General features: G+C 48.4%; 1 protein-coding gene across 4 annotated transcripts in view; it reads left to right on the top strand.

The window, feature by feature from the left end:
- SEZ6L (seizure related 6 homolog like) overlaps positions 1–27659 on the top strand; it is a 195080-nt gene that overhangs the window by 112381 nt on the left and 55040 nt on the right. For all 4 annotated transcript variants that reach the window (XM_055321808.1, XM_055321807.1, XM_055321806.1 and 1 more), the window contains exons 2-9: positions 11081–11794; positions 13250–13383; positions 15590–15782; positions 17737–17922; positions 22009–22174; positions 24221–24387; positions 24793–24987; positions 26471–26609. In XM_055321808.1, coding sequence (XP_055177783.1) covers positions 11081–11794; positions 13250–13383; positions 15590–15782; positions 17737–17922; positions 22009–22174; positions 24221–24387; positions 24793–24987; positions 26471–26609 — 1894 coding nt within the window. The remainder of the gene's footprint in view (positions 1–11080; positions 11795–13249; positions 13384–15589; positions 15783–17736; positions 17923–22008; positions 22175–24220; positions 24388–24792; positions 24988–26470; positions 26610–27659) is intronic.

Raw genomic sequence — 27659 nt, 5'->3', positions numbered from 1 at the left:
GTCTTTAACTCTCTTTGAGTGACTGAAATATTTCAAAATGCATTTCTCAGTAAGTGACAGAGCAATATATACAATGTAATAACTCTGAGAATGTTCAGATAGAAAGTGACAGCAGAACTCATGAGGGCTGTCAGGCTGCTCTCTGAGTCCTGTGCTTTATACCCGTGATTTCATTTTACTCTCTAACGCCACTAAGAGGTAAGACTGGTGTGATCCCACCTTGTAGACGAGAATGGTGAGGTCCAGAGAAGGGAAGTGACTGCCCAGGATCTCATGGGCAGTGAGCAGCAGGCTGAGTCTGGAACACAAGCAATTCTGATTTCAGCCCCACACCCCTCTGTGCTAACACACCTTTTTTAAAGATATTTTTTAAAAAGATTTTATTTATTTATTCATGAGAGACAGAGAGAGAGAGAGAGAGAGGCAGAGACACAGGCAGAGGGAGAAGCAGGCTCCATGCAGGGAGCCCAATGTGGGACTCGATCTCCAGGATAAGGTCTCCAGGATAAGGTCCTGGACTGAAAGGCGGTGCTAAACCGCTGAGCCACCCAGCCTGCCCCACACCTTTTAAGGTTAAAAAAAAATCTTATTATTTTTACATCAGTACATTTTACTGGGAGATTAATCAAAATGCTACTAACACTGATTCCCTTTAGAAGGCGGGATTGGCAGACTGGGTGAGGGAGGGGCAGTGCTTACACTTTTGATTTCATACCTTTCAAGTATTCTTGCACTTCTTTTAAAGATTTTTTTTTCTTTTAAAGATTTTGATCATTTATTTGAAAGAGAGTGAGAGAGCACAAGCAGGGGGAGCAGCAAAGGGAGAAGGAGAATCAGGCTCCCCACTAATGCAAGACTCAATCCCAGGACCCTGAGATCGTGACCTGAGCCAAAGGCAGATGGGTGACTGACTGAGCCACCCAGACACCCCTATTCTTTAAATTAATTTTAAAATTAATTTAGAGGGAAAAAATATTCTAGGGTGTGGGTAAGAGGAATGAACCCAGGAAGCAATGTCAGAAAATATCTTACTACCCCAGTTTGCTCCTCGATCTGAGACAAGTCACTTCCTCTCTCGGAAACTTGATTTTTTTTTAATCTATAAAATGGGAAAAAGAAAATGCCAATCCGACAGAGTGGTTTACATGGGGGAATGAGATGACAGCTGGCAATACGGTTTGTGGAGTGTAAATCACCATCTGAGTATCAGTATTGTGCATGCCGGCACACAGTTACAGGGCTGCCGTTAAGGCAGTAGACGAAACCCCACTACCCCCAAGCCCACCCACCACCCGCCTCTGCCCTCTCTGCCCCAGAAAGTCTGCTCGAAGTCCAGGTGGGATCGGCACCATGAATCTACCAGAGCATCCTTGTTCCTGCAGGACTGAGTAACCCACGAGAGCTGGGTCCTCCCCAGCTGTAAGGAATGAGTTGTGTTCAGCGGTTCCAAATGTTTGTTCCCCAGGTGGACCTTTCAGTGACAGCGCCTGTTGCCTGGCCCAGTGTAGGCACATACTAGGTGCTCACTGAATGTATGAATGAATGATCAATGTGAGTAGGAGAAGGAAACTCAGCCCTCACTCAATTCAACTTAATTTAGAAGAGGAGAATTAGGCTAAGATCTTCTCTACCCTAAAAGTCAACAATACGAGTCAAACAAAGCCAATGAGCTCCAGGAATGGGAGGGAAGGTCCTCTCAGTTCTGTGGGCAGTGCCAGTGGTCCTTGATCAGAGGCAATTTTGCCCTCACTGGTGGGACATTTGACAATGTCTGGAATCATTTTTGATTGTCACAAGTAGGGGCGGGGGTGGCGGTTGCTACTGGTACCAAGTGAATAGAAGCCAGGGATGCTGTTCAATATCCTACCATGTACAGGGCAACCCCTTGTTCCCCCAACAAAGAAAGATGCAGATGGCATAGGATAACCAACATTCTTTGGGGAGTACAGATGTTCCTGGTTTTGTTTTTTTTTTTTATTGTGTTTGATGTGCTCTGGTGTGTTTTTTTTTTCCAAGCCCCAAATAGCCTTGTCTTCTTACTGCTTATAACACACCAGGTGACCCTGAGCACCCTATTTCCCCTCTGTACCTCAAGTCCCCAGTCTGATCAGTTTGTAACCATGAATTCTAGGAGCCTTTGGATCTTTAAGATGTGATATTTAATTATTGATTTTGTCCCTGTTGGGCAATTTCTTCTTGAGGAATGTGAAGGTGCAAGAAACCAACTGAATCAGATATTATTAATGATGATTAGACTAGTTACCAACGTTTTTATAGTACTCTTTACCAAAAATACATCAACTGATGCACCAGCCAGCCCTGCTTCCTCAAAGTCCTCACTGTAAACAGTCCAATGAGGGAAGAATTATCATCATCCCTGCCTGGAGACCCAAAAGAGCTCCATGACTCAGTGAATGGAGTACATCTGTGATAGCAAATGTGTGTCTGCTTCCCCTCGGCCTCTCCACCACTAGGTGCTAAGGACAGCGTTAAACTCAGCTCTTTTCATAAATTTTTCTTTCACTTACAACAGTGCTAAATATTTATTAGACACATTTTGGAAAATACCAAAAAGTAGAAGGAAGAAAACCCATGCGACCTAGAGAGGTAACCAGAGCCACCAATTTGTGCCATTCCTACAGTCATATTGTAACGGAGCCTGGGTGGTGAAGTCTGACTCTTGATTTTGGCTCAGGTCATGATCTCAGGGTCGAGGGATCAAGTCCTACGTTGGACCTCAAGCTGGGTGTGGAATCTGCTGAAGGTTCTCTCTCTCCCTCTGCCTCTGCCCCTTCCCCCTGCACTCTCTCTGTTTAAAAAATATATATATTTATATATATACACACATATATATTGTCATGTATATATAGCATATAGTACAGTATATATAGTATATATGTAAAATAAATATATATAGTAACAAATTACAGTGACTACATTTATCACACTGAGCACAAGGAAGGCGTAGAATTATTGATTAAGATGTGATACAAAGGGATCCGTGGGTGGTGCAGCGGTTTAGCACCTGCCTTTGGCCCAGGGCGCGATCCTGGAGACCCGGGATCGAATCCCACATCAGGCTCCCGGTGCATGGAGCCTGCTTCTCCCTCTGCCTGTGTCTCTGCCTCTCTCTCTCATTCTGTGTGACTATCATAAATAAATAAAAATTTTTTTTATAAATTAATTTTTATTGGTGTTCAATTTACCAACATACAGAATAACACCCAGTGCTCATCCCGTCAAGTGTACCCCTCAGTGCCCGTCACCCATTCACCCCCCCCCACCCTCCTCCCCCTCCACCACCCCTAGTTCATTTCCCAGAGTTAGAAGTCTTTATGTTCTGTCTCCCTTTCTGATATTTCTCACACATTTCTTCTCCCTTCCCTTATATTCCCTTTCGCTATTATTCATATTCCCCAAATGAATGAGAACATACACTGTTGTCCTTCTCCGGTTACTGTGGCCAAGTTCAAAAAGGGTGTTGCCTGAGTTCTTCTCTGGGATTTTGATGGAATCTTGTCTCACATTTAGATCTTTCATCTATTTTGAGTTTATCTTTGTGTATGGTGCAAGAGAGTGGTCCAGTTTCATTCTTCTGCATGTGGATGTCCAATTTTCCCAGCACCATTTATTGAAGAGACTGTCTTTCTTCTAGTGGATCGTCTTTCCTCCTTTATCGTATATTAGTTGAGCATAAAGTTCAGGGTCCACTTCTGGGTTCTCTGTTCTGTTCCATTGATCTATGTGTCTGTTTTTGTGCCAGTACCACACTGTCTTGATGAACACAGCTTTGTAGTACAACCTGAAATCTGGCATTGTGATGCCCCCAGATATGGTTTTCTTTTTTTAAAATTCCCCTGGCTGTTTGGGGTCTTTTCTGATTCCACACAAATCTTAAAATAATTTGTTCTAAGTCTCTGAAGAAAGTCCATGGTATTTTGATAGGGATTGCATTATACGTGTAAATTGCCCTGGGTAACATTGACATTTTCACAATATTAATTCTGCCAATCCATGAGCATGGAATATTTTTCCATCTCTTTGTGTCTTCCTCAATTTCTTTCAGAAGTGTTCTGTAGTTTTTAGGGTATATTTTGAGAACCATTTGAATGGTAAATGGTTCTCCAACCTTTTATTTTCAGGTTGTAGGTGTCCTTCTGTCTAAAATGAGTCTCTTGTAGACAGCAAATAGATGGGTCCTGTTTTTTTATCCAGTCTGAAACTCTGCGCCTTTTGATGGGGTCATTAAGCCCATTCACGTTCAGAGTTACTTGAACTTCTTCTTAAAGGGGAGTTTTAAGAGTCCCCCTTAAAATTTCTTGCAGAGCTGGTTTGGAGGTCACATATTCTTTCAGTTCCTGCCTGTCTTGGAAGCTCTTTATCTCTCCTTCCATTTTGAATGAGAGCCTTGCTGGATAAAGTATTCTTGGTTGCATGTTCTTCTCATTTAGGACCCTGAATATATCCTGCCAGCCCTTTCTGGCCTGCCACGTCTCTGTGGAGAGGTCTGCTGTTACCCTAATATTCCTCCCCATGAAAGTCAGGGACTTCTTGTCTCTTGCTGCTTTAAGGATCTTCTCTTTATCTTTGGAATTTGCAAGCTTCACTATTAGATGTCGAGGTGTTGAACGGTTTTTATTGATTTTAGGGGGGGATCTCTCTATTTCCTGGATCTGAATGCCTGTTTCCCTTCCCAGATTGGGAAAGTTTTCAGCTAGGATTTGTTCAAATACATATTCTGGCCCTCTGTCCCTTTCGGCGCCCTCGGGAACCCCAATTAAACGTAGGTTTTTCTTCCTCAGACTGTCATTTATTTGCCTTAATCTGTCTTCATGGTCCTTTAATTGATTGTCTCTTTTTTCCTCAGTTTCCCTCTTTGCCATTAACTTGTCTTCTATGTCACTCACTCGTTCTTCCACCTCGTTAACCCTCGTCGTTAGGACTTCTAGTTTGGATTGCATCTCATTCAATTGATTTTTAATTTCTGCCTGATTGGATCTAAATTCTGCAGTCATGAAGTCTCGTGAGTCCTTAATGCTTTTTTCTAGAGCCACCAGTAGCTGTAGAATAGTGCTTCTGAATTGGCTTTCTGACATTGAAGTGTAATCCAGATTTTGTAACTCTGTGGGAGCGAGGGCTGTTTCTGATTCTTTCTTTTGAGGTGAGGTTTTCCTTCTAGTCATTTTGCTCAGTGCTGAGTGGCCAAAAACAAGTTGTATTGGAACACGGGGGAGTATCACTGGTCCGTCTAGCTGGTCTTCTGGGGGAGGGGCCTGCTGTGCTGATTTTCAGGTGTTAGCACTTGGGGGAGCTGCTCTGCCCCTGCCTGCTGCAGGGCTCAGCGGGGGTTGTTTACCCCGTGGGGCCCCAGGAGGAACAGCAGCAGTTGCTATGGCAACTCTGGAAGCCTGGATTCAGCCTCTGCAGGAACTACGGGGCTCGGGCTCTCGGTTCTCCGTCCGCAGGGCCTGGAGGCTCCGGGGCGGGGCCGCTGATCTGCTCAGCTCGGGGCAGGAGCGTCCTCGCTGTCCTGGGCCTCCGGCCTCTGCCTGTCCCGGGGAGGCCGGATCCTGGGCTGTGTCCCGGCGCCCTGTGCTCCGGGGCCTGCGCTGTGGGATTCGCGCTCCCGCCCTGCAGCTCCCTCCCTGGAGCCGCTCCCGAGCCCCTCCGAGCTGCTCCGGTCGTCCGCCGTGCGCGCTGCAGCCCTTAGGGAGCTCGGCGCACTCTCCCGGCGCTCGCAGGTGTCTGTTAGTGTCCCCGGGAGCCTGAGGGCATCCCCGCTCTCCTGGGTCCTGCTCCAACTCCCTGCGAGCCCCTTTCCGCCCGCCCGGGAAGGTTGGTGCAGCTCCTGCTCCTCCGGAACGGGGCTCTCCTGTCCTGGGGACACTCGCCCCGGCCTCAGCCCGGCTCCTCGCGGGCCCCTCCCCCTCGGAGGCCTTTTTTCCTTTATTTCTTTTTCCCCGTCTTCCTACCTTGATAGAAGCGCGGACTCTTCTCACTGTAGCATTCCAGCTGGTCTCTCTTTACATCTCAGGCCGAATTCGTAAATTTTCAGGATGGTTTGAAGGTTATCTAGGTAATTTGGTGGGGACAGGTGATTTGGGGACCCTGCTCTTCCGCCATCTTGCCCCTAAATAAAAATTTTTTAAAAAAGATGTGATACAAAAAAAAAAGATGTGATACACCTGAAACAAAGAGAAGAATGTATGTCAGTTATACTTAAAATTTTTTTAATTTAATTTAAAAATTTTTTTTAAAAAGTGAAGTCTGGTATAGTTTAAAATAAAACCAAACAAACAAACAAAAAACCCAGCTCTGCCTTACAATTTGTTTTAGTTGGTTATTCCAGTCGTTTTCATACACACCATAGAATTTTACATCTTGCTCTTTTCACTGCACATTATAGCAGACGCATTCCCCAGCTGTGGTTTCCTGCGCTTCCCTCCCCGTCACTCTGTGCCTGCGCTGCGCGCGTGAGAGGCTGTCGCCACTCTGCTGCTGCCTGGCATCTGTGACACAAACCCTCAGCTCCAGAGCGCATTGTGCATTTTCGACTTTAATGGGGATGCTTCTCATTCTAATCTCGCCGTCTCTCTCATCAAAGTTAGAGAGGGAGAAAGAGAGAGGTGCTCCCTCCCTATCTTTTTTTTCTTAAGATCTTATTTATTTATTCATGAGAGACACAGAAAGAGAAGCAGAGACACAGGCAGAGGGAGAACCAGGCTCCCTGCAGGGAGATGGATGTGGGACTCGATCCCAGGACCCTGGGAACATGACCTGAGCCAAAGGCAGACGCTCAACCACTGAGCCACCAGGCCTCCCTCCCTCCTCTTCTTTGATGGCAGAACAAATGCTCAGGGTTCTTCAGTGTGCTTCACTCCATCTGGAGATGGGGAGATCAGCCTCTTCTGTATTTGCTGAAAGCTCTGTCGCTTCTGTTCAATATCCGTATTCGGTTATCAGGTGTGTCTGTCTTCCTAGAGTGCAGGGACCGTACCCTAGAGAGTTGACTTTCTCATCCTGAGTATCAACCAACAGAGAAAGTCGGCGCGCAAAGCCGTCGCCCGTTAATTGAAGGGCAGCACTGGAGTGGGACATTGAATGCACACGATAGAGGAAGAATCAGCCAGATGTGACTGGGATGAGTGAAATTTGTAAGCGCTCTGAGAAAGAACAGTTAGTTTAATCTAGTGGTCATTGGGGACCCGGGAAACACCAGCCTGGTGGAGAGAGTGAGTAAGTCTGTGGATCTCGAAGGCCCTGGGATCCAACTTTGACTAGTTCCCGCTGGGACCTGGTTTTGTGTTCCGCTCCCCTGGAACATCCTACCTGAGAAGGAGACCTTCAGGCTGCGTACATTGCAGACCACAGCCGGACACTCATCTCTGTTGAACATGGCCTTGAGTTTGGAGCCAACCATCCAGATCCCACCGTGGGAGCCCGGAGGAGGAGGCCGCGTTGGGGCGGGGAGAGAAATTTACCTGGTGGATACCAAATCCCCTTAGCAGTTAGGTTTTCGGTGAGGAGCTGACTCAGCCCAGCCAGATTTACTTCCTAAAAGGCCTAATTGCTGCCATGGTTAGCATCAGTCTTACCGTGGGGACCCCAGAACTGAGGGCAGAGTCTGTGGGAGGAAGCTGATTATGGACTCCTTTCTCTTTTATTCCCTCCTTCTCCCGTGGGCTTGTTTGGACCTAGATGTGCTGGGGTGGCCAGAGGAGATCGCAGGCCTTGGAAAGAGTCATCACCTGTGGCCCGAACCTACACCTGGGGTCCTGCTGCCTCCAACTTATAACACTTTGAAGGCAAAACTAACAAGGAAGGTGTAGAAAGTCAGGCACAGGCGAGGTCACAGGTTCCAGACCGAGCTTTTTTTTCTTTTTTTAAATTTTATTTATTTATTCATGAGAGATGTGGAGAGAGAGGCAGAGACACAGGTAGAGGGAGAAGCAGGCTCCCTGTGAGGAGCCTGATGCAGGACTCGATCCCGGGACCCAGGAATCATGACCCAAGCCGAAGGCAGATGCTCAACCACTGAGCCACCTAGGTGCCCCCAGACTGAGCTTTTCTGATAACTCTGAGGATCAGAGTCACCAGAGGGGCTTTTTGGCTCCACTTTCAAGCTCCACGCCTGGAGATCCAGATGTCTTGGGTCTGGCAGGGGAGACTTATAAATGTATATTCTAACAAGGAACTCATGGAGGGGTGAAGGGCATCGTGTGGGTGAATTTGAAGAACACAATAGCCCACCCAGCAGGGAAGCAAAAAACTGAGGGTTGAAGGGTAGTCTTTGGAGGAGGACACTGCTTCAAGCTGAGGAGGAGAGGCTCAGTGATAACAATACCACCATGAGTCTTAACAGAGCTGCTAGCATGGTCTTTGGCATCAGGAAAACCGACGTTGAAAACCCAACTCTGCTGTGTGACCTTGGAAGGTTAACTTAGCATCCCATAGCCTCACTTTGCTCATCTGTAAAATAGGAATAATTTTTCCCTTAAAAAGCCGAGAAAAAAATAAAATGAGGTCGTGGGTAAAAAGCACTTAACACATGCCCAGCATATATGCAGCACTCAACAAAGCAATCCCAAATGAAATGTCATAAATACTGCTATTATTATGGCCAGAGGCACACTGACGTGCTTTCTGACCATTTGTCCTCACTCCTCCTCCCTTACCTCCCTCACTCGTGATCAAGGGGACATTTTTGCTAAAGAACTGGCAGAAACTAATATAGCCAGGGGACCCAACAAAACTCCCAAGCCAGTGTCAGGATCGAAGCACTCACTCTGCCCTCTCTAGCCAGATTAACAAAAGGCTCGAAGAATAATTGCCAATTACCTGATCACTCCGCAGACCAAGAGTCTGAGCTGCAAGACCTGACTAGTGTGACCCAGTGTGGCTGCCCATGTGACACAGACAGAGAAGATGGAGAGAAGATGAAACCCACACAGTTATGCTAGGGGGTAGCGGCCAAGGCAGGAGCACCATCTGGGTCCCCCAACCCCTGGTGATCCAAGCTCTGCGCATCGAACCACCGCAGGCATCGGGAGCCAGGTGTCCTGATCCCTCACCCCCTTCTCTTTCTGCTCCTTCACTTTTTTCGCACTGCACAGTCTACAGAGATGGTCGGCATCAATCATTTAATAAAAGCGACAGTGAACACAAAAAGCACAGCTATCAAGCAGACCCATGTCTGATCTGATCCTATGAGGTCGACAGGGTACCTCTGTTACACAGAAGAGGATCAATGGATTTGCCCAGGCTCATGTAGCTGGAGAATGTCAAAGGCAGGATTCGAATCCGAGTCTAACTCTGAAGACTTGATGCTTCCCACCTTGGGCCAGGAAACCTGCTTGGCCCCTGAATGACCTTGATCTGCCTTCGGGTCATGTACACATGCCCCATCCTCCCCAGGCCCCTTCCTGCCCTGGCACAACCCCGAGCCTGGAACGCACGCTGGCTGGTAATCAATGTGACACAACAGGAACATTTGTCGATGCCAGTTGCAAACTGTTGCAGTCTATATAGATTAAGCCACTGCCGCCGACTCCGTGAAAGTAAATGAGCCTTTCCAACGGCGGCGGAAATAAATTTAAATGACAGGACTGAAGAGCCCGGCGACTGTGGCTGAGTGAGTGTCTGTCTGCAGAAAATCGACAAGGACAGCTATCAGTCCCAGGGCTTCTATCCTGGGATGTAATTCCTCTCTATCTGGAGATCATCACCGGGGATGCTAGGACCGCTCCGGCTTCCCACTGAAGGGTGCGAATGCAATGACAGCCGCAAAGACAGAGACAGCAGCTGGCATGTGCTGGGCGCTCACCGTATGTGAGGCACCCAGAGGTACCCATCTGCAAGCATGCTTTACACACGCAGCCTACTGAGCAATGACGATCCTGCGCAATGGGGAGCCATAGCCCCATTTGACAGCTGGGGAAACTGAGGCTCGAGGAGCTCATAGCCACTTGCCAGCTTACAATTGACAGAAGTCAAGTGAATGCAATTGATTTCAGACATGAGTCTGCCAAACAGCTGCTTGGGCCAGCCCTTGTTTAAAATTAGGAGGGGAGGGGCATCTGGGTGGCTCAGGTCATGATCCCGGGGTCCTGGGATCAAGTCCCACATAGGGCTCCCTGCAAGGAGCCTGCTTCTCCCTCCGCCTGTGTCTCTGCCTCTCTCTGTGTGTCTCTCATGAATAAATAAATAGAATCTTAAAAAATAATAATGAAATAAAATTACTAGGTGGGTTTACATTCAAGACAAAAATAAATCACAGTTAGCAGGGTATACAGTGCCCACCAAGGCTTGGCCCTGCGACCTCTCTACCGCACCAGCTTTCTCTCTAATCACCCTCTACCTGCTCCCCCTCGTATTCCTCCTTTGTGCTCCCCTCAGCCTGGCCTCCATGCTCCTCCTGAATCCCTCTGCCCTGAACCTGTCTCATGATTCTGAATCTTCAAATCTTTCTGTGTCACCCACAAGGTCAATTTTTAATTATTTAGTAAAAAAAAAAAAGTGCCCCCTGTTCCAACCCTAGGACAATATAGCCCTGAGCCAGGGCACACAGCTTGGAGAAGAGTGTGGGCTTGTTACAACCCCCCCGCCCTCAGCCTTTGTGGGACATGCTTGTGCAATGAACAGCCTGCCCAACTGTGCATGGTGGTCCTGCCACACAGCCTGGGTTAGAGGCCTATTGTCTCTGCCCTGTTAGCATGCAAAGCTTCTCTCTTTCTAAGCATCTAATGCACTAATTATTTCTCCTTTCCTATTACGCCTTTCGGTACATATACAACTGGCACTCAAGACTCTTGTGGACTTGATTTCTGTGACCGTAATGCTTAGCTGGGGCAGGATCAACCATGAGGCTCCATGGTCAGCAAAAGGAAGACAGGAAAGGAGCAGGAGAGAGAGAAGCAGAGGGAGAGATGGTCAGGAGAGAGTGAAGAAGGCAGCCCCCATATCTGTCCTGACCTCTTGGCAAGCTTTGGGTGCCTTCTTAGGCCCCTGAGTCAGGAAGTGGAGGACCTAAGCCCCCACCCCCGGCCCCAAGCTAACAGGTGTCTTTTTCCCTCTTCCCCAGATGTGCCCCGGGAAGGAGATGCTGGCCCTTCGGGTGCTTCCCTTCTGCCCTCAGGAGCGCTGGGGAGCAGCAGTCTGAGAAAAGAGAGCCTGGAAGAGAGAGTGACCACGGCCCCTCCGAATCCGGCACAGTCAGGGGAAGATCTTCGAGAGCCGAGGCTGGAAGGGGCAGCCCCCTCAGCTGCCCTGTCCACGCTGCTGCCCGAGGAGGCCACCACCAAGCGTGCCCTCCCATCTGGGAAGAAGCTGCCCTCACTCAAGCAGGTGAACTCGGCCAGGAAACAGCTGCGGCCCAAAGCCACGGCCACGGCAGCCGTCCAGAGGGCGGCGTCCCTGCCTGCGTCCTCAGGCCTGGGGCTCCTCTCCTCTGCCACGGAGAAGCCTCACCCCCCAGGGGACCCCGAGCCCGCCGCCTCCGAGGAGCCCCTCTGGCTGGACCGGAAGGCAGGTGCAATCCCCACAACACCCGCGCCCCTGCAGATCTCCCCCTTCACCTCGCAGCCCTACGTGGCCCACACGCTCCCTCAGAGACCGGACCCCGGGGAGACTGCCACGCCTGATGATGCCCTCGACGCTTCCCCCGAGGATGCCAGTCCTATGACCTTGACTGACAAAGGCGAGAACGAACTGACCGGCTCAGCCTCAGAGGAGAGCCAGGAGACCACGACATCCACCATCATCACCACCACAGTCATCACGACTGAGCAGGCCCCAGGTATGCAGCCCCCAGACCCTCCAGTCCTCCTGCTGCAACCATGGGGCACCCGTTATGTGCAGGGCATGGCAGGAGGGGGGCCAGGCAGGTCCAGGCCCTACCATCACTTACCACCTATTAAGCACTGACTGTGAGCTTGACCTGTGGCTCGGAATTAATATCCCCATTTTAAAGATGAGACAACTGAGACTCAGAGAAATCAAGCAATTTGCCCAAGGCCACACAGCTAATGAGTGAGATTCAAACCCTTTTCAGCTTGGAATAGAATCCTTTAACCTGCCCGAAGGCCCTAACCTTTTCAAAGTGCTGTTTTTAAAGATTTATTTATTTTTCGAGAGGGAGAAAGAGAGAGTGCACACATGTGAGGAGGGGCAGAGGGAATGGGAGAGAGAAAATCTTTTTTTTTAAGATTTTATTTATTTATTCATGAGAGAAACACAGAGAGAGAGACAGAGACATAGGCAGAGGGAGAAGCAGGCTCCCCGTGGGGAGCCCGAGGCAGAACTTGATCCCAGGACCCCGGGATCACGACCTGAGCTGAAGACAGACGCTCAACCACTGAGCCACCCAGACGTCTGGGGAGAGAGAATGTCAAGCAGACTCCCCACTGAGCAGCCTGTGGCTGGGCTGATCTTAAGACCCCAGACCACCACCCCCAAACCAAAACCAAGAGTCTGACGTCCAACCATGGCGCCAGCAGGCACCCCTCAAAGTGCTTTTACTTTGACCATTACATGGACTTCTTCAGACTTGATAAAATGCACTTCTGTGTTCTAGTCTTAATCCTGTCTTCTTTCCTGTCTTCAGAGAAGACAGACACCAACTGTTGATCATAGGTGGATTCTGGACCAAAGCATTGTGGCCTCTCTCTAAAAAGTGTAAGCTCTGGGTTTGAATCCTGCTCCCTCTGTGTGAGCTTCGCCCAGACACTGGCTCCCTCCGAGTTTTGGTTTATGTATCTCTAAAATGGGGATGAGGGCAGCCCTGGTGGCGCAGCAGTTTAGCGCCGCCTGCAGCCCAGGGTGTGATCCTGAAGACCAGGGATCAAGTCCCACGTCGGGCTCCCTGCATGGAGCCTGCTTCTCCCTCTGCCTGTATCTCTGCCTCCCTCTCTCTTTGTCTCTATGAATAACTAAGTAACATCTTTAAAAAAATAAAAATAAAAAATAAATAAAATGGGGATGAAATGTCCGGCACCCCAAGGATGATGGGGGTCGGCCCCATGCACGGGTTAGAACGGTGCCTAGCGGTATGCAGTAAGTAATCATTCTGGGTCAGCTATTGCAGTTTTGACTATCAGGTTGGTTCTGGAACTGAAAAACCATTGTTACCAGCAATGGGAGGGCCGGGGACATGAGAACACAGGGGTCCCAGGGACCTGGTGCCACCCCACAGCCCATCTGAGACATGACATCGGAGCTGTCCTCTGTGTCCTAATTAAAGTGCTTTCTCCAGCTCCCTGCAGCGTGAGCTTCTCCGATCCTGAAGGGTACATCGACTCCAATGACTACCCACCACTGCCCCTCAACAGCTTCCTGGAGTGTACGTACAACGTGACGGTCTACACTGGCTACGGCGTGGAGCTCCAGGTAACTGCAGAAGGGTGCTCTACAGTGCCTGCCTCTTCCAGCAGGAAGTTTCTGAAGGGTTGTCTGACTCGGGCTTACTGCTATCATCCCAACCAAATTGGTGCCTTCTTTGACCTGGGCTTTGTTGAATGCATAGGAGTTCCCAACTCAGGGCGTACATGGAAGAAGAGGATCTGCTAATGAAGCGTGGGGCATTATACTCAGAAGGAAAGCCCTCTTATACCGAGCACCGCACACACCACACACACACACACACACGCACGTACACACGTGCACACACACATGCACGCACTCACGTGCGCAAGCCCCACCAGCTCATATGATTCATAGACTTTTGCCTGTAAACTATGAATGGAAAAACAGAGTGGCATAGAGCTTAGACATCTGGGTTTAAGTCCCAGCTCTACCAGTGAAACCCGTGTGCCTCTGCACAAAGGATTTTACCTCTCTGAGCCTCGGTCTCCCCATCAGTAAAATAGAGATGATAATGTTACGACTTTACACATTTTCAGGGTGGTATAAATATGACAGAGAACAGTCAGCCAGAGCCTAGCTCAGTTATGTTACCAATTACCCTCAACCTAGTTCCTTCCTCAACTGACTCCCCCACCCCCACCATTTTTTAAAAAATAGAACAAGGAGGGTGGGTGCCTGGGAGTGGGGAGCAGTCCAGTTTACTGCCCCCCATGAGAGGCGGGGGAGGATAGTTGGAAAAGAAAGGTGGCACCACGTGGTGGCAGGTCCTTCCAGGCCAAGGTTAGAGGTCTGGATATGTACCTTTTTCTAATGGACAATAAAGAGCCATCAAAAGTTTTTGAGCTGGGTTGGTTGTGACCTAACCAGAACTTTAGGGAAGTTTTTTTCCGATAAAAGGTAAGCCCCTTGGCAGCAGAACCTGTGGTCTTTGCAGCCCCCAGAGCTCAGCACAGTGTGAGGCACATAGTAGGTATTTCGTTAGCGTTCATGGAATGAAAATAAACTGGAGGAAAGTTGTAGTTCATCTGAAGCCAGGACTCGCTGCACCGTTTCCTTCCACCCTGTGTCTAACACCATATGAAGCTCTTTACCGGGCATGGAACTCCTTCACTGAGCACCTGCTGGTACCAGTCATGGCTGTTTACGCTGGGGGATACGGCGGTGTGCAAACTGATGCAGTACCTCCCCTTATGATTGAGACAGACACACTTGGAAGACATTAGGATGCCATGTGAAAAGGTCTCTAGTGGGTGTTTATAGGGGATGTTGTAGCATCACATTGGAGAGATGGGCAAGCTCCTTGGTAGTCAGGGAAAGTCTCATGGAGAAGGGCAATTTCTGTGGGGCTTTGGTGAATGAGTAGGAGTTCATCAAAGAGTATATGATCCCAAAGAGGAAGTGCTCATGGGTGAGGCCACTAGAAGAGGCATGAAAACCCAAACCGGCCACTGGGAACTGACAAAGGGCCCCACTCAGCCCTATTCCATTTGCATATCTTTATGTACAACTAAAATGTTCCCCCTCTTTCTCCTCCAAACCTAGAAAATGGGCTTGGAAAATCAAGTACACAGTTCCTTGTGGAAGTTCTGCAATTAGAGCTACTGTTTTATAGCATGAGAGTGGCCCTGAGAATGCCCTGGAAATGAGCCCCCCACTCCTCCTTGCCAGTTCTTACAGAAAGAGGAAGAATGATTTCAACCTACATAAATATTTATTGAGCACCTGCTATGTGCCAAACACTATTCTGGGCACTGAGGACACAGGACGAATGGAGGAAAAATGCCTACTTTCGTGGAGCTTACATTCTGGTGGGATGCCTCGTTCTGTCCTCTTGGAGTTTGGGCCTCAGGCACAAGCTGATCAAGCCCTTCCTATCCTCCCCCATCTCTAGGAGAGTGTACGTCAGCTGCCAGGGTGCAGGAGGCTCTCTCACAGGACTCCTTCATGGACACTTACAGATTTTTGCAGTACCTACATCTGTCTTGCAACTTGGGTTCGCTCTGGTCCCTCAGCCTTTGGGGACATGAGGGGAGCCTAGATGTTTCCAGGGCTGCAGAGGTTTCCAAGGGAGCCCATCTGTCCCCTTGACCAGGGGCTGGCTGAGGGCTGCTGTGCTGGCAGTACCGGGGTCCGCTAGCGGTGCTGCCCTGGGAGCCGCACGGCTTGGAAGGGCCCGGTCTCAAACACAACTCAGAGTTTCTCTCTGTCTGCCCCCCCACCCCATCCCCAGGTGAAGAGCGTGAACCTGTCTGACGGCGAGCTGCTCTCCATCCGCGGGGTGGATGGTCCCACCCTGACTGTTCTGGCCAACCAGACTCTCCTAGTAGAGGGACAGGTTATCCGAAGTCCCACCAACACCATCTCGGTCTACTTCCGGACCTTCCAGGACGACGCCCTCGGGACCTTCCAGCTGCACTACCAGGGTAAGCTCGCACCAAGGCTAATGAGGTCTAAAAAGCTGTCTGCCTCAGTTTCCCCCTGGAGCCAAGCATTCTCAAACTTTGTGTCAGGGAGCCCTCCGACAGTTTGGTAAAACCTCTGGATCCCTTCTCAAAATAATGTGTTTAAAAACACAAAACAAAACCTAGACAATTAGAAAGGAAACCAGGCAGATTGAATTACAGTTGTCAAAATATTGTTTTAATCTGTGATACCATAACCTCTATGCTCCTTTTATTAGTGCATTAAATAATAATCTCCCCCCCAGCAGTTCTGATAATTGCTGTAATTTCAAAGTACTGAAGAACATAAGAAATATGTCAAGATATCTACTATGATATGAAAATATCTGTGATTCCTCTTGGTGACGATGTCACGTTCTGTTGCCTACATATGTGATTGAAGGAAATAGCACAGTTCCGTTAAAGGTAAATGGAAACCAGCAAGCCACATTTTCCCATTTGGGTCCATGGCTCCTGAATTCCATAAATGAATCCCGGGGTTGTACATGGACTTCTGGTAAAGAGCCTCAGCCCCCCACCCAGGGGTCCTGCTCTCTCCCATTTCTTCTGCAATGTTTCTTGCTTTCCATTTTGTCTGTTTCTGAGACTCCTCTCATGCTTTATTGCTCTTTGCTCTCACTTCCTTCCTACTCCTTCTCTGTCCCTCCCTCTTTTCTTGCCTCTTTGACTTCTTCTTTTCCCTCTCTTCTTTCCCTCCCTCCCTACTCCCTTCCTTCTGGCTGGCTTTCTCTCTCTCCCCCTCGCATCCAACCTCCCCACCTCCCTAGTCCTTCCCAGGACCTCAGCTTACTTCCCTGAGCCAGGAGCACACCCTGTGCACCTGCCAGATATCTGCACAGCAAGTGGAGTCCACCCTCACACATCTGGATATTTAGCACCATGCACGTTGGCATCCAACTGGCCCAACATCTGGAAAACCAGTTCACTTGTAACTTTCCCCCTTGGATGTCTCTGAAACAGGCAGATGAGTGTCTGAGAGGACCTTTTTCATCACCACCTTCCAATACCAAGACCACCCGCTACTGTCTTTGTCCCTTACAGAATGGGGGTTAAAAAAACAGCTTGTCGGGCCCTTGGGTTGGATGTAATCCTCCCAGTGCATTCTGGGATTACTGATACCTTATGCAGTGGGAGTGGTCAGACCACGCAGTCCAAAGGTCCAGCTAGTATGGATTTCCCACCTTCTTGGGAAAATTGAGGAGCTCAGCATGGCCACCTAGAGCATTCTACCGCTCCCAACTAGACATTGGGCTAAGGAGGCTCTTCCTTGGCATTTCTTATTTAATCCTTACCACCATCGGTGAGGTAGAGACAATTGTCGACTCCACTGGAAAGATGAGGAGAGCCAAGTTCAGGGCACTGTGTCCCTTTCTCGAGGTCACATAGTTTCGAAGTGATAGAGGAAGAACATAAACCCACATTGGTCTCCTCCAAAGGCCAAGCCTGTATGCACCAGGACATTATTTTCAAGTTGTCCTATCCTTTGGCATTTCCTGAAGAGCTGCTTGTCCTAGCTCCAGTCCAAGAGTGTGCATTTTTAACAAACTGGAGATGTTTGAACTGGTAGGATTAAATCTACCCGGGTCATCCTGCCCCTCCTGTGCCCAAAGAGAAGGCCATTCTGTGTACATGTGGAGAGAGGCTCACATGAGGTGTGGGGAACTCGTTTTTTTCACCCCAAACCTGTGGTCTCTGGTTAGGCAGGATGGGGACCTTGGAGCCCAGAAAAAGTGCCAATCTGACAGTCTTAGCATCTTATGATCAACCAGAATCACAAAAATACCACCTCCAGCACTCTGGAGTCCCCAGGGGCCTCATCTTTTCTCCTCAGCACAAATTGGCTCCCGGGATGTGGGTCACGTTCTTCCTCTCCCCGCTCCTGAGGGATGACTGTCCGCCTTTACGTTTCTTCCAGCCTTCATGCTGAGCTGCAATTTTCCCCGCCGGCCCGACTATGGGGATGTCACAGTGATGGACCTGCACTCGGGTGGGGTGGCCCACTTCCACTGCCACCTGGGTTATGAGCTCCAGGGTGCCAAGACGCTGACTTGCATTAATGCCTCCAAGCCCCACTGGAGCAGCCAGGAGCCCATCTGTTCAGGTACACTCCAACCTCGCCGGATCAGACATGGATAGTCCACTCAGAGGAGAGAGACCAACCCCAGGCCATTAGACTGACCTTAAGGATAGGCGCTCAGCCCAAGGGAGAAGATCGCCCCCAAGATGGATGACAACTGTCATTGAAATCTTTAGTCTGTGAAAAAATACACATAACCTAAAATTAACATTAGTGACATTTAGCACATCTGCAGTGTCATGCAACCATCACCACTCTGTAGTTTCAGAACATCTTCATCACCCCCAAAAGGAAACCTTGCACCCACTTGCACTCACTCCCCATTTTCCCCTCCCCCACAACCCTTGGCAGCCACCAACATGCTTCCTGTATAGACAGATTTGCCTATTCTGGACATTTCGTGTAAATGAGATCAAATGATACATGGTCTTTTGTAACTGGCTTCTTTCACTCAGGATCATGTGTATCCAAAATTCATTCATGTCATAGCATTGGCTCAGTATTTTGTTCCTTTTTATGGCTGAGCAATATGCCATTGTGCAGCTGTGCCCCCATTTTATCCGTTTATTCATTGGTGGACGCTAGAGTTTTTCCCCCTTTTTGGCAATTAAGAATAATGCACTTTTGTACCAGTTTTTGTGGGGACGTATGTTTTCATTTCTCCTGGGTCCATACTCAGGAGTGGAATCAGTGGGTCATAGGGTAATTCTCTGTTTAGCTTTTTAAGGAACCGTCAAACTGTTTTCCCTAGAGGCTGCACCATTTGGCTTTCCTACCTGCCATGTAGGACAGTTCCAATTTCTCCACATCCTCACCAGCACTTATTATTTTACACATTTTCTTTTTATGATTCTAGCCGTGGTGGTGGGTATGATGCTTTCTTGTTCTCGTTGTGGTTTTGATTTGCATTTCCCTGATGGCTAATGGCGCTGAGCAGCTTTCCTGTGCTTCTTGGCCATTTGTAGATCTTCTAAGAGAAGCATCCATTCAAGTGCTTTGCCTACTTTTTTTTCTTTAATTTGTTATTTGTATTTTTATTGTTGACTTGTAAGAGTTCTTTATATATTCTGGATATCAGATCTTTATCAGAGATATGATTTGCAAATATCTTACCCCAATCAGTGGGTTGTTTTTACACTTAATTTTTTTAATTAATTAATTTATTTTAGAGAGAGAGCATGCATGTGCATGAGCAGGAGGAGAGGCAGAGGGAGAGAATGTCTCAAGCAGGCTCCACAGTGAGCACAGAACCTGACTCAGGGCTCCATCCCAGGACCCTGAGATCATGACCTAAACCCAAAACCAAGAGTCGAGCGTTCAACCAACTGAGCCACCCAGGCAACCCATGTTTCTTTACTTCTTGATAGTGTCCTCCAATGCAGAAAAGCTTTTCATTTTGACAAAGTGTAATTTATCTATTTTTCTTTTTTGTGAAGAGTGCTTCACACTCTTCTGTGCTTTTGGTGAGCCTGCTGCCACATTTTGAACCCAGTTAACAAATACTGAGACACTGCCAGGGCTGCCATAGGTGTTCACAGCAATCCTTTTTTTTTTTTTTTTTTTTTTTACTTATTTATTCATGAGAGACACAGAGACAGGGGCAGAGACACAAGCAGAGGGAGAAGCAGGTTCCATGCAGGGACCTCAATGCGGGACTCGATCCCAGGATTCTGGGATCACAATCTGAGCCAAAGGCAGACACTCACCGCAGAGCCACCCGGGGCCCCCCTTCACAGCAATCCTACTTGATGAGAACCATTACCTCCATTTTACAGATAAGGAAACAAAGGCTTATCGGGTTGAAGCCACTTGCCCAAAGTCACCAAACAAATTGAAACAAGTCCAGAGCTCTTCTCTCCTGAGCCGTTTTTCTCAAAGCATGGTCTACAGACCAGTGAGATTATTGCAGATGCATAGTCCTGGGCCCCCTACATGACCAAGTGAATCAGAATCTACATTTTAATATGCCCCTGTGTGATTTATGTACATGTTATAGATTAAGAAGCTCTAGGTTATACCACATGGTCCCTGTACTGCTAGGCATAACCTTAACCATCCTTGGCTATCAAGACAGCAAAACCCTATTAGATTCTCAGAAGTTCTGATGGTGGTCAGGACAGCATACAGTGCTTGTAATAACTGAGCACCTACTATGTGCCAGGGCACAAGCCACATACAAGGAGAATATTGGGAATAATAATAAATTATTCCTTCCTCCAGGCATTCAGTCAATGGAATCCAAAAGCAAATGAGGCCTGATGACACATTCTGAGATTTGATTGTTGCAGTATTGTTCCCCTAAGGCCCTTCAGAATTTTTCTTCTTTGCTTTTAACAAAAGGGAAAAATCCAAACCATAGGGCAGTTGGTCTCTGTGCCTCTTTCGTGTTAATTTTTATCTATGTGTGAAATCAGAGAGGAATTAAGCCTCAATTTGTGCTAAGAAAGATGGATGGGGAGCCACGGCTGGCAAATTGAAGCCAAACAGAGCCATCACTTGGCTTAATAAGGCGAGGAAGGGGAGCAGAGAGGCAGCAGATGAGCAGCAGCTTGGAGAGGACAGGTGGCCAGTGCCCCCCACCAGGGATGGTGTCCTCGATCTCCTCAGCTCCGGAGCCATAGGACATCAATGCTGGCTATGTTTTGAGCACTTGTACTGTGCCAAGTTCCCTATGCGCGTCATTTCATTGATTTCTCACCACAGCCCTATAAGCTGCGTGGAATCATTACCACCCTTTATAGCAAACTCGAGGTTCACAGAGTTTCTGTGACTTGTTCTAGATCAGTAGCAGGTGAGTGGTACGGGTGGATTTAAACCTCCTCTTTAGGAAAAGAAGGGGGTCAGGAGAGAGATAGAGACAGACAGGCACACAGACACACACACACACACACAGACCTCTGCTCATGGTTCTGAAAGAAGTATGGGTGTTGGAGGATGGGGAGGGGGCTTCTTGGCAATGTCTTTGCTGTAAATCAGCAGAATCCGGAGCACAGCAGAGAGCTAGCTATCTTTTTCACCCCTAGCAAGTCTTTATTAGTTATGTAGTCATTCAACAAACATTTAATGAGATCCAAGTATCTCCTAAAAATAATTCCTCACATTTGTCTATCTCCCTTCAGTTCACAAATCATTTTTTTAATATCTCTTTATTAGATTTTTATGATAGAAGTAATAAATGCTCTGGTAAAAAAAATTTTTCAAGAAATTCAAAAGTGTAAAGATAGAAGCAAATCACTTTTATATTTATGGTCTCAATAGATTTTTTGCAAATAACTCATTGAAATAGGTATGGCAGGACCATTTTGTGACTTGGTTTATTTTCCCCACTTAAAAATATAGGGAACACTTTTCTATAGTCGCAAGTAATCTTCAAGAACGTGATTTTTAATAGCAGATGAACGAAGTGCATTTATTTCACCGAACAGCTGTGAGTGGACAAACATGTTGCTTCTCTTTTTTTTGCTCTTAGAAGCACGTCCATGGTGAACACCCTCACTCATAAATCTTGGTGAAAATCTCCAAATCTTCTTTTTAGTGTAAATTCCCAGAACTTTAATGACTAGGTCAGAGTTTGGGAACATATTTTCTAGATATTTCTCCAAATTGCTCTCCTGAAAGGTCATAGCAATTTGCATTCTAACCAGTTATGACTGAGAGCACCCATTTCCCACCACCTTCCCCATCGACAAGTTATGACTGCTTTTTGCCTTGACTGGTCAGGTGGATGAAAATAGAATACAATCTAGATTCGCTTTTCATTTATTATTAGTGAGTCTGCATTTTTAGTGCTTACTAAATACTAAAAGTGTATTTCTACTTTTGAGGACTATTTATGTCCTTGATTACCATCTTACAGTGACGAATCAGGGCACAGCCAGCACGATGAAAGAATCCTTAAATCATGGTTGTTCTCTATCATGGAACACACAGGGTGGGTGGTTCCAGCCAGGGAATGAGGTTTCCGATAAAATAGAATGAACCTCGTCCAAGACAAGAGGCCTTTATCATGTCTCCCTCTTCCCATCCTGTTGCCCCCAACCAAGGGGTTGGGGTGGGAATCTCTTTCTCTGTGTCTCCTCTCATGATTACCTCCCCCATTTCCACCCCCAGCCCCTTGTGGAGGGGCTGTGCACAACGCCACCATCGGCCGGGTCCTCTCCCCAAGTTACCCAGGAAACGCCAATGGGAGCCAGTTCTGTGTGTGGACAATCGAAGCTCCGGAGAGCCAGAAGCTGCACCTACATTTTGAGAGGCTGTCACTGCATGACAAGGACAGGTAAGCCCCTGAGGACTTACCCCAGCAGCCTCCTTCCTTCCCAGAGTGTGTGGCTGGGGATCTGGAGTCTGGAAATGGCTCATTGAGGTCAAGAAAGGAAGGGCTGAGGAAGTTGGCAAGGTATTAGACACCATCAGCTCCAATCTCCTCCTTTTACAGGTAAGGAAACTCAGACTTAGAGAGGGAAAGGAACTCATCCCAGGACACATGGTAGGATAGGGGAATCCAGATCCCTGTGTTGCACCACCTCATTGTTTCTCCTGCATGCCCCTTTTTGCAGTTAACAAGGAGGGAGTATTTGCTGAGCACTGCTCTGTGCCCAGTCATGTACTAAGCTCCATGGAGAACCAGAGAGAAGTAGCAAGACTTGATTTCCTGTTCAATAGGAAATTGAAGTGGAAACACTAGACTTGTACCTATGAAGGAACTAGGGAGATGTTGCAAGGCAATACCTAAGCAAGAGCATGTCTGTAGACTCTAAGTAATACACATAGAATCCCTTAAAGTTTTCATATTCTATGGCTTTATGCTAGAATATTCTCGAATGTTCTAGAAAACTAGACCTGCTGTCTTAGGGTGTATTCTCTTAAAAACAGACATGGGGACAAGGATGTTAGGGAAAGTCACTCATTTGGGAGCAAATCCTAGGAAGCAAAGGTAGAGGCATGGGACATTGGGTTGGAATGGGAAAGGAGTCAACACGGTGTGCGTTAGTGAGCAGGTGACTGTGGGGAGCAGCTGGGGTTCTGTCCACCGGAGGCCTCTGGGAAACTGTATTGAGTATGACTCAGAGCGGTCCTTTTGGAGGGGGCGGGATCTGGGGTACTTATCCACCACCACCACCCATCTATCATTGGATGGGATGCTCCTGGACACACTAACTCCCCAGCACTGCCTGCCACACTTTGAGCTGGTTGAGCTAACTGATTCTCAGAGACTTTGTGTGGGAAGCCAGGCCTGTCCTCATCCTAGCCACAGTGGACACATGGAAAAATGAACAAACCACGGCTTCAACATTTATATATTTTGGTAATATTAGAAATTCATCTGGGCAGCATAAGATAAACCCTTTTTATGAGTCACAGTAAAAAAATTTTTAAAAAAAACTTCAGAGGATTAAAAATGCCTGTTTATGACTCCATAAAAGAAGTGTATCTAATCTGTATACCGCTTCTTTCCCCGTTTTTGCATAATTTCTTTTTTTTAAAGTTACATTTTAATAAATACAAGCATAATTTCTTTAAAAATACCAAGACTAGCAAGGAGTCAGGTATCAAATCATTTTAATAACAGTAAAAATGAATACCAACATTTTGTGTAGCGCATTTTATTTTTCAGGGCACCTGATCCTGTCGTATTCTCAAAACCCACCTGTAAGATAGGTAGAAGAGACGTGATGATCCCTCCTTTCATAGCTGTAGAAACTGACGCCCAAGGTGTGCTGAGACTTGGGAAGAGAAAATCAGGACTCCTGACTCCACACACTGTGCTCTTACGATATCAGACTGAAAGACAGAGCCTGTTTGGGGCCAAATGCTTAATAAATTTGACTCGTATACCTCCTCCGTCCTAGGCATGTTATGCACATGACCTCTATCTAGTTCCCACACTCTGATGTAGGTGGGTATAATTTCATCCTTTTTATAGTTGAAGAAACAGAGGCACAGTGGTGTGAAGTGTCCTTGCCCAAAGTCACACAGCTCAGAAGGTTACAGAGTTGGGACTCAGGTTGTCTGACTACTACTCTTTCAGCCCGTTAATCTCATCTTCCCAGTTACTAATAATAATTAGTATCCATTAATTAGTCTGGCTCATTACATCACACACATCATTTTTCCTACAACTTCAGAACCCATTGTGAGTCTAGGACAAGCATTCTACAAGAAAAGGAAACAAGTTGCATAAGGCTTGTCTGGGCAAGTCACGGGCAAAGTCGGGATCTGCATCTGGGAGTTAGGCTCCAGAGGTGGTGTTCATGGCACATGCCTCCTGCTGTTGCTGTGTGTCAGTGATCCTCCTATCCTTCCCCCCACCCCTACCCTCCAGGATGATGGTCTACAGTGGCCTGATCAATAAGTCTGCTCTTCTCTATGACTCCCTCCAAACCGAGAGCGTCCCCTTTGAGGGTCTGCTGAGCGAGGGCAACAGCATCCGCATTGAGTTCACTTCCAACCAGGCGCGGGCAGCCTCAGCCTTCAACATCCGGTTCGAGGGTGAGGATCCCCGGGGGCCTCCCCCATCCTGGGTGATGGTGTGGGCACAGAGAAAGCATGACGGAGCTGAGCTGGGTTCTGGGGGCTAGAAATTTGACCTGCTAAGGGTGAGGGAGACCCAGAGGCCAGACTGACCCTTTGACTTCCAAAGGCAGACTCTGCAGGGTTGGGAGGGCAGAGGTTTGTATTCCCATTCTCGAGACGAAAATAATGAGTTCCCAAAAAGTGATGTGAATTGTCCAAGCGCCCTCAGCATGTCAGCTGGAATTGGAACCTGGAGTCTGGGGCCCATTTTCCTTGGGGCTTCCCTAAATAGCAAAAGGGGACCCATCCTCTGACATCGAGGACTGTCAGGAGCCCCTGCCTCATCTGAGCTGCTGTCCCTCTTTTGTATCCCCACCTTAGCCTTTGAGAAAGGCCACTGTTATGAGCCCTACATTCAGAATGGGAATTTCACCACATCCGACCCAACCTATAACATCGGAACCATAGTGGAGTTTACCTGTGATCCCGGCCACTCTCTGGAGCAGGGTCCGGCCATTATCGAGTGCATCAATGTGCGGGACCCATACTGGAATGACACAGAGCCCCTGTGCAGAGGTGAGTGGCCCCATTGCCCTTCTCGCAGGGCACCTCAGGGACCTCCACCCCCTCAGATGAAAAGGCCAAGGGCCCAGTTTAGAGTATGTCACAAATTTACACACCAATTTTAGCATTAGAACCCTTTCCAGGGCTCACTATCCTTTGGGTCAGATTTGCTGCATGTCCAAATTACAAAATTGATAAATTTTTAAAGATGCCCCTTCCTCCAAGCACAGACCCCCTAGTACATAACTTAATGAAAAGATCTCTGCATGGATTTCAGCTCCTCTGTACCCCCTTGCTATGTACTTTTGTGCATCGTGCAACCCACCCAATCGCACATGGCAGTTCTAAGTTTAATTAATAATAGTGATGATGTCAATAATAGTTGCCAAGGGCTGCATGTGCCTTATCTGATTTAATCCTCACTATGACCCTGCGAGGTACATAGTACTGACCCCATGTACAGGTGAGGGACCTGAAGCTGTGAAGTGATCCTAAGAACAGACTGAGGGTAACTGGCAGAGGTGGAAATGGAACTCGGGTCTCTCTATTCTCAGAGACCTGTGGTCTGAGCCCCTCGGGACAGCATTGGCTGGGTGGAGCCCTCATCTCCATGAGCCCCCCGGGGCCCTGCCCTGCCTTGCCTCTTTCCGCATACTCAGTGCCACTTCAAGCCTGGATGCATGTGGAGCATGTGGTGTGATGGAGAGAGCCCTGGCTCCTGGCAGCCGCCACCTGGATGGCGGTTGGCGTGAAATCACAGCTTCGTCCTGGTGAGGGATTGATCCCTGTATTAAATGTGCTGGTTTAACAGAGCGGAATTCATTGGTGCTTTGGCCTCTGCCACACTGAGAACTTTCCAAAACAGTAAACAGGGTGGAATTTAAAGAGCCAGGCGCCAGCCACATCCCTACTTCCAGGTCAGAGCTGGGCTCCTTGGCAGTAATGTTCACTAAGAAGTATCAAGCCCTTACCTTGTGCCAGGTACTAGGCTGCATTTGACACCCATGAGCTCAATTAAGCTCCAGAAAACCCCAACGGAGTCAGTGGCGCTGTTACTGCAGCTTCACAGAGGGAGGAAACTGAGACTCCCAAGATTGCATGCCTTGCCACCGCCGAGTCTGTTGGGGCAGAGGCAAGACTCGAACTCAGGTCCACCTCAATGCAGCGTGGCATCTGTTAGCCACTACTCCACCCTGCCCCAGCATGGGGCTGCTGCAGAATCACCCAGAACATTGAGCTCTGTCCTTGATCCTGAGAGAACTGTAGCGCCCTTAGCCCCCTCTTCGCCAGCCCTCAGCTAAAGGAGGCAGGTGGCCAGCCCTAATGTGATCATCCACACACACAGACACGGACCGCCTGAGGGGCAGGCACCTGTTCCCAGTACACAGCGAGCCATGCCTGTCCGACGTCATAGCCCACGCTCTTACCCGCCACGCTGTACTGGCTTCCTCATGAATAACGCGTGCCCTCCTCTGTCTGTCTCTGTCTTCTACAGCCATGTGTGGTGGGGAGCTCTCTGCCGTGGCCGGGGTGGTGCTGTCCCCAAACTGGCCAGAGCCGTACGTGGAAGGTGAAGACTGTATCTGGAAGATTCACGTAGGGGAGGAAAAACGGATCTTCTTAGATATCCAGTTGTGAGTGTTCATGACGGGTGGACCTCCAGTCCAGCCCCATTGGGGAAGCGATTGCTCCTGCTTTGTTCTTTCAGCCAGGGTAAATAAAGCATCCACTATGTGTCAGGGGCTGTGCAAAGAGCTGGAGTCCCAGCAGTGGGAGAAACATCATGCACACAAAGACACAGTCCCCTTGCCTCCAGGCAATTTGGTCTGCGGAGGAAGCAGGCATTAAAAGTAGAAATGCATCCACAGTGACATACCGTAACCTTGGTGAACAGTGTAAGGATAAGTGAATGGTGCTATGAGATCCTATAATGGGGGTTTGATACAAAGGGGAAGGTCCGAAAAGCCTTCCCTAAGGATCCGATGCTGAAGTTCAGAACTAACAAATGAGTTGGAGTGGATATATCTGAAAGGAACAGAATGTGTAAAGGCCCTGTGGCAAGAGCAAGCGCGGTGTTTGAGAAAGACCGAACAGCCGATGTGGCCAGGAGGAGGGGGAAGGTATCACACGTACTGTCTGTACTGCAGCTGTTTGTTTTTTTATCTGTCTCTCTCAACCAGACCCAGAAGTCCTTGTAGTCAGGGCTTGCTCTGATGCACCTCTGTCCCCAGATCTAACACAGAGCCTGACACATAGTAGGCACTCAGGAGACCAGTGTTGCATGAAGAACGGATGGAGTTGCCTGGCCCTGTGGCCGTCTGCTGTACTCAGTGGGGGTGCCTAGGAGATGCTCCATCCAGAACTTTCCCCCTGCTGAACTCTCCAGGGAGGGGGAGAAGCAGACAGAGACAGATGGTAGTGTCTAGAGAAACAGAAGAAAGGGCTTCCGGGCAGACCCGGACACCGTGGCTTGGACAGTGGAGGGCAGGGAGGGAATGCCAAGTTCTGAAGAGCTTCTCTGGAGGCAGCCAGGGCCCCGGGTGGGGAGGCAGCGCTCCCCTCAAGCCTGAAGCAGAAACCCAGTCGGCTGGGCAGCGAGGCCCAGCTGCCTTGCTCTGCAGAGGAGCTTTGCAAAAGGGAAGATTTATCTGCAAAATTACGATAAAATTTTGAAGCTGTCCCTT

This window comes from Nyctereutes procyonoides, unplaced genomic scaffold (genome assembly GCF_905146905.1).
Source record: "Nyctereutes procyonoides isolate TBG_1078 unplaced genomic scaffold, NYPRO_anot_genome, whole genome shotgun sequence".
NCBI classification, from domain to species: domain Eukaryota; kingdom Metazoa; phylum Chordata; class Mammalia; order Carnivora; family Canidae; genus Nyctereutes; species Nyctereutes procyonoides.
Note: the sequence above shows the minus strand (reverse complement) of the source record. Positions and strands in the feature narration are given on the sequence as shown.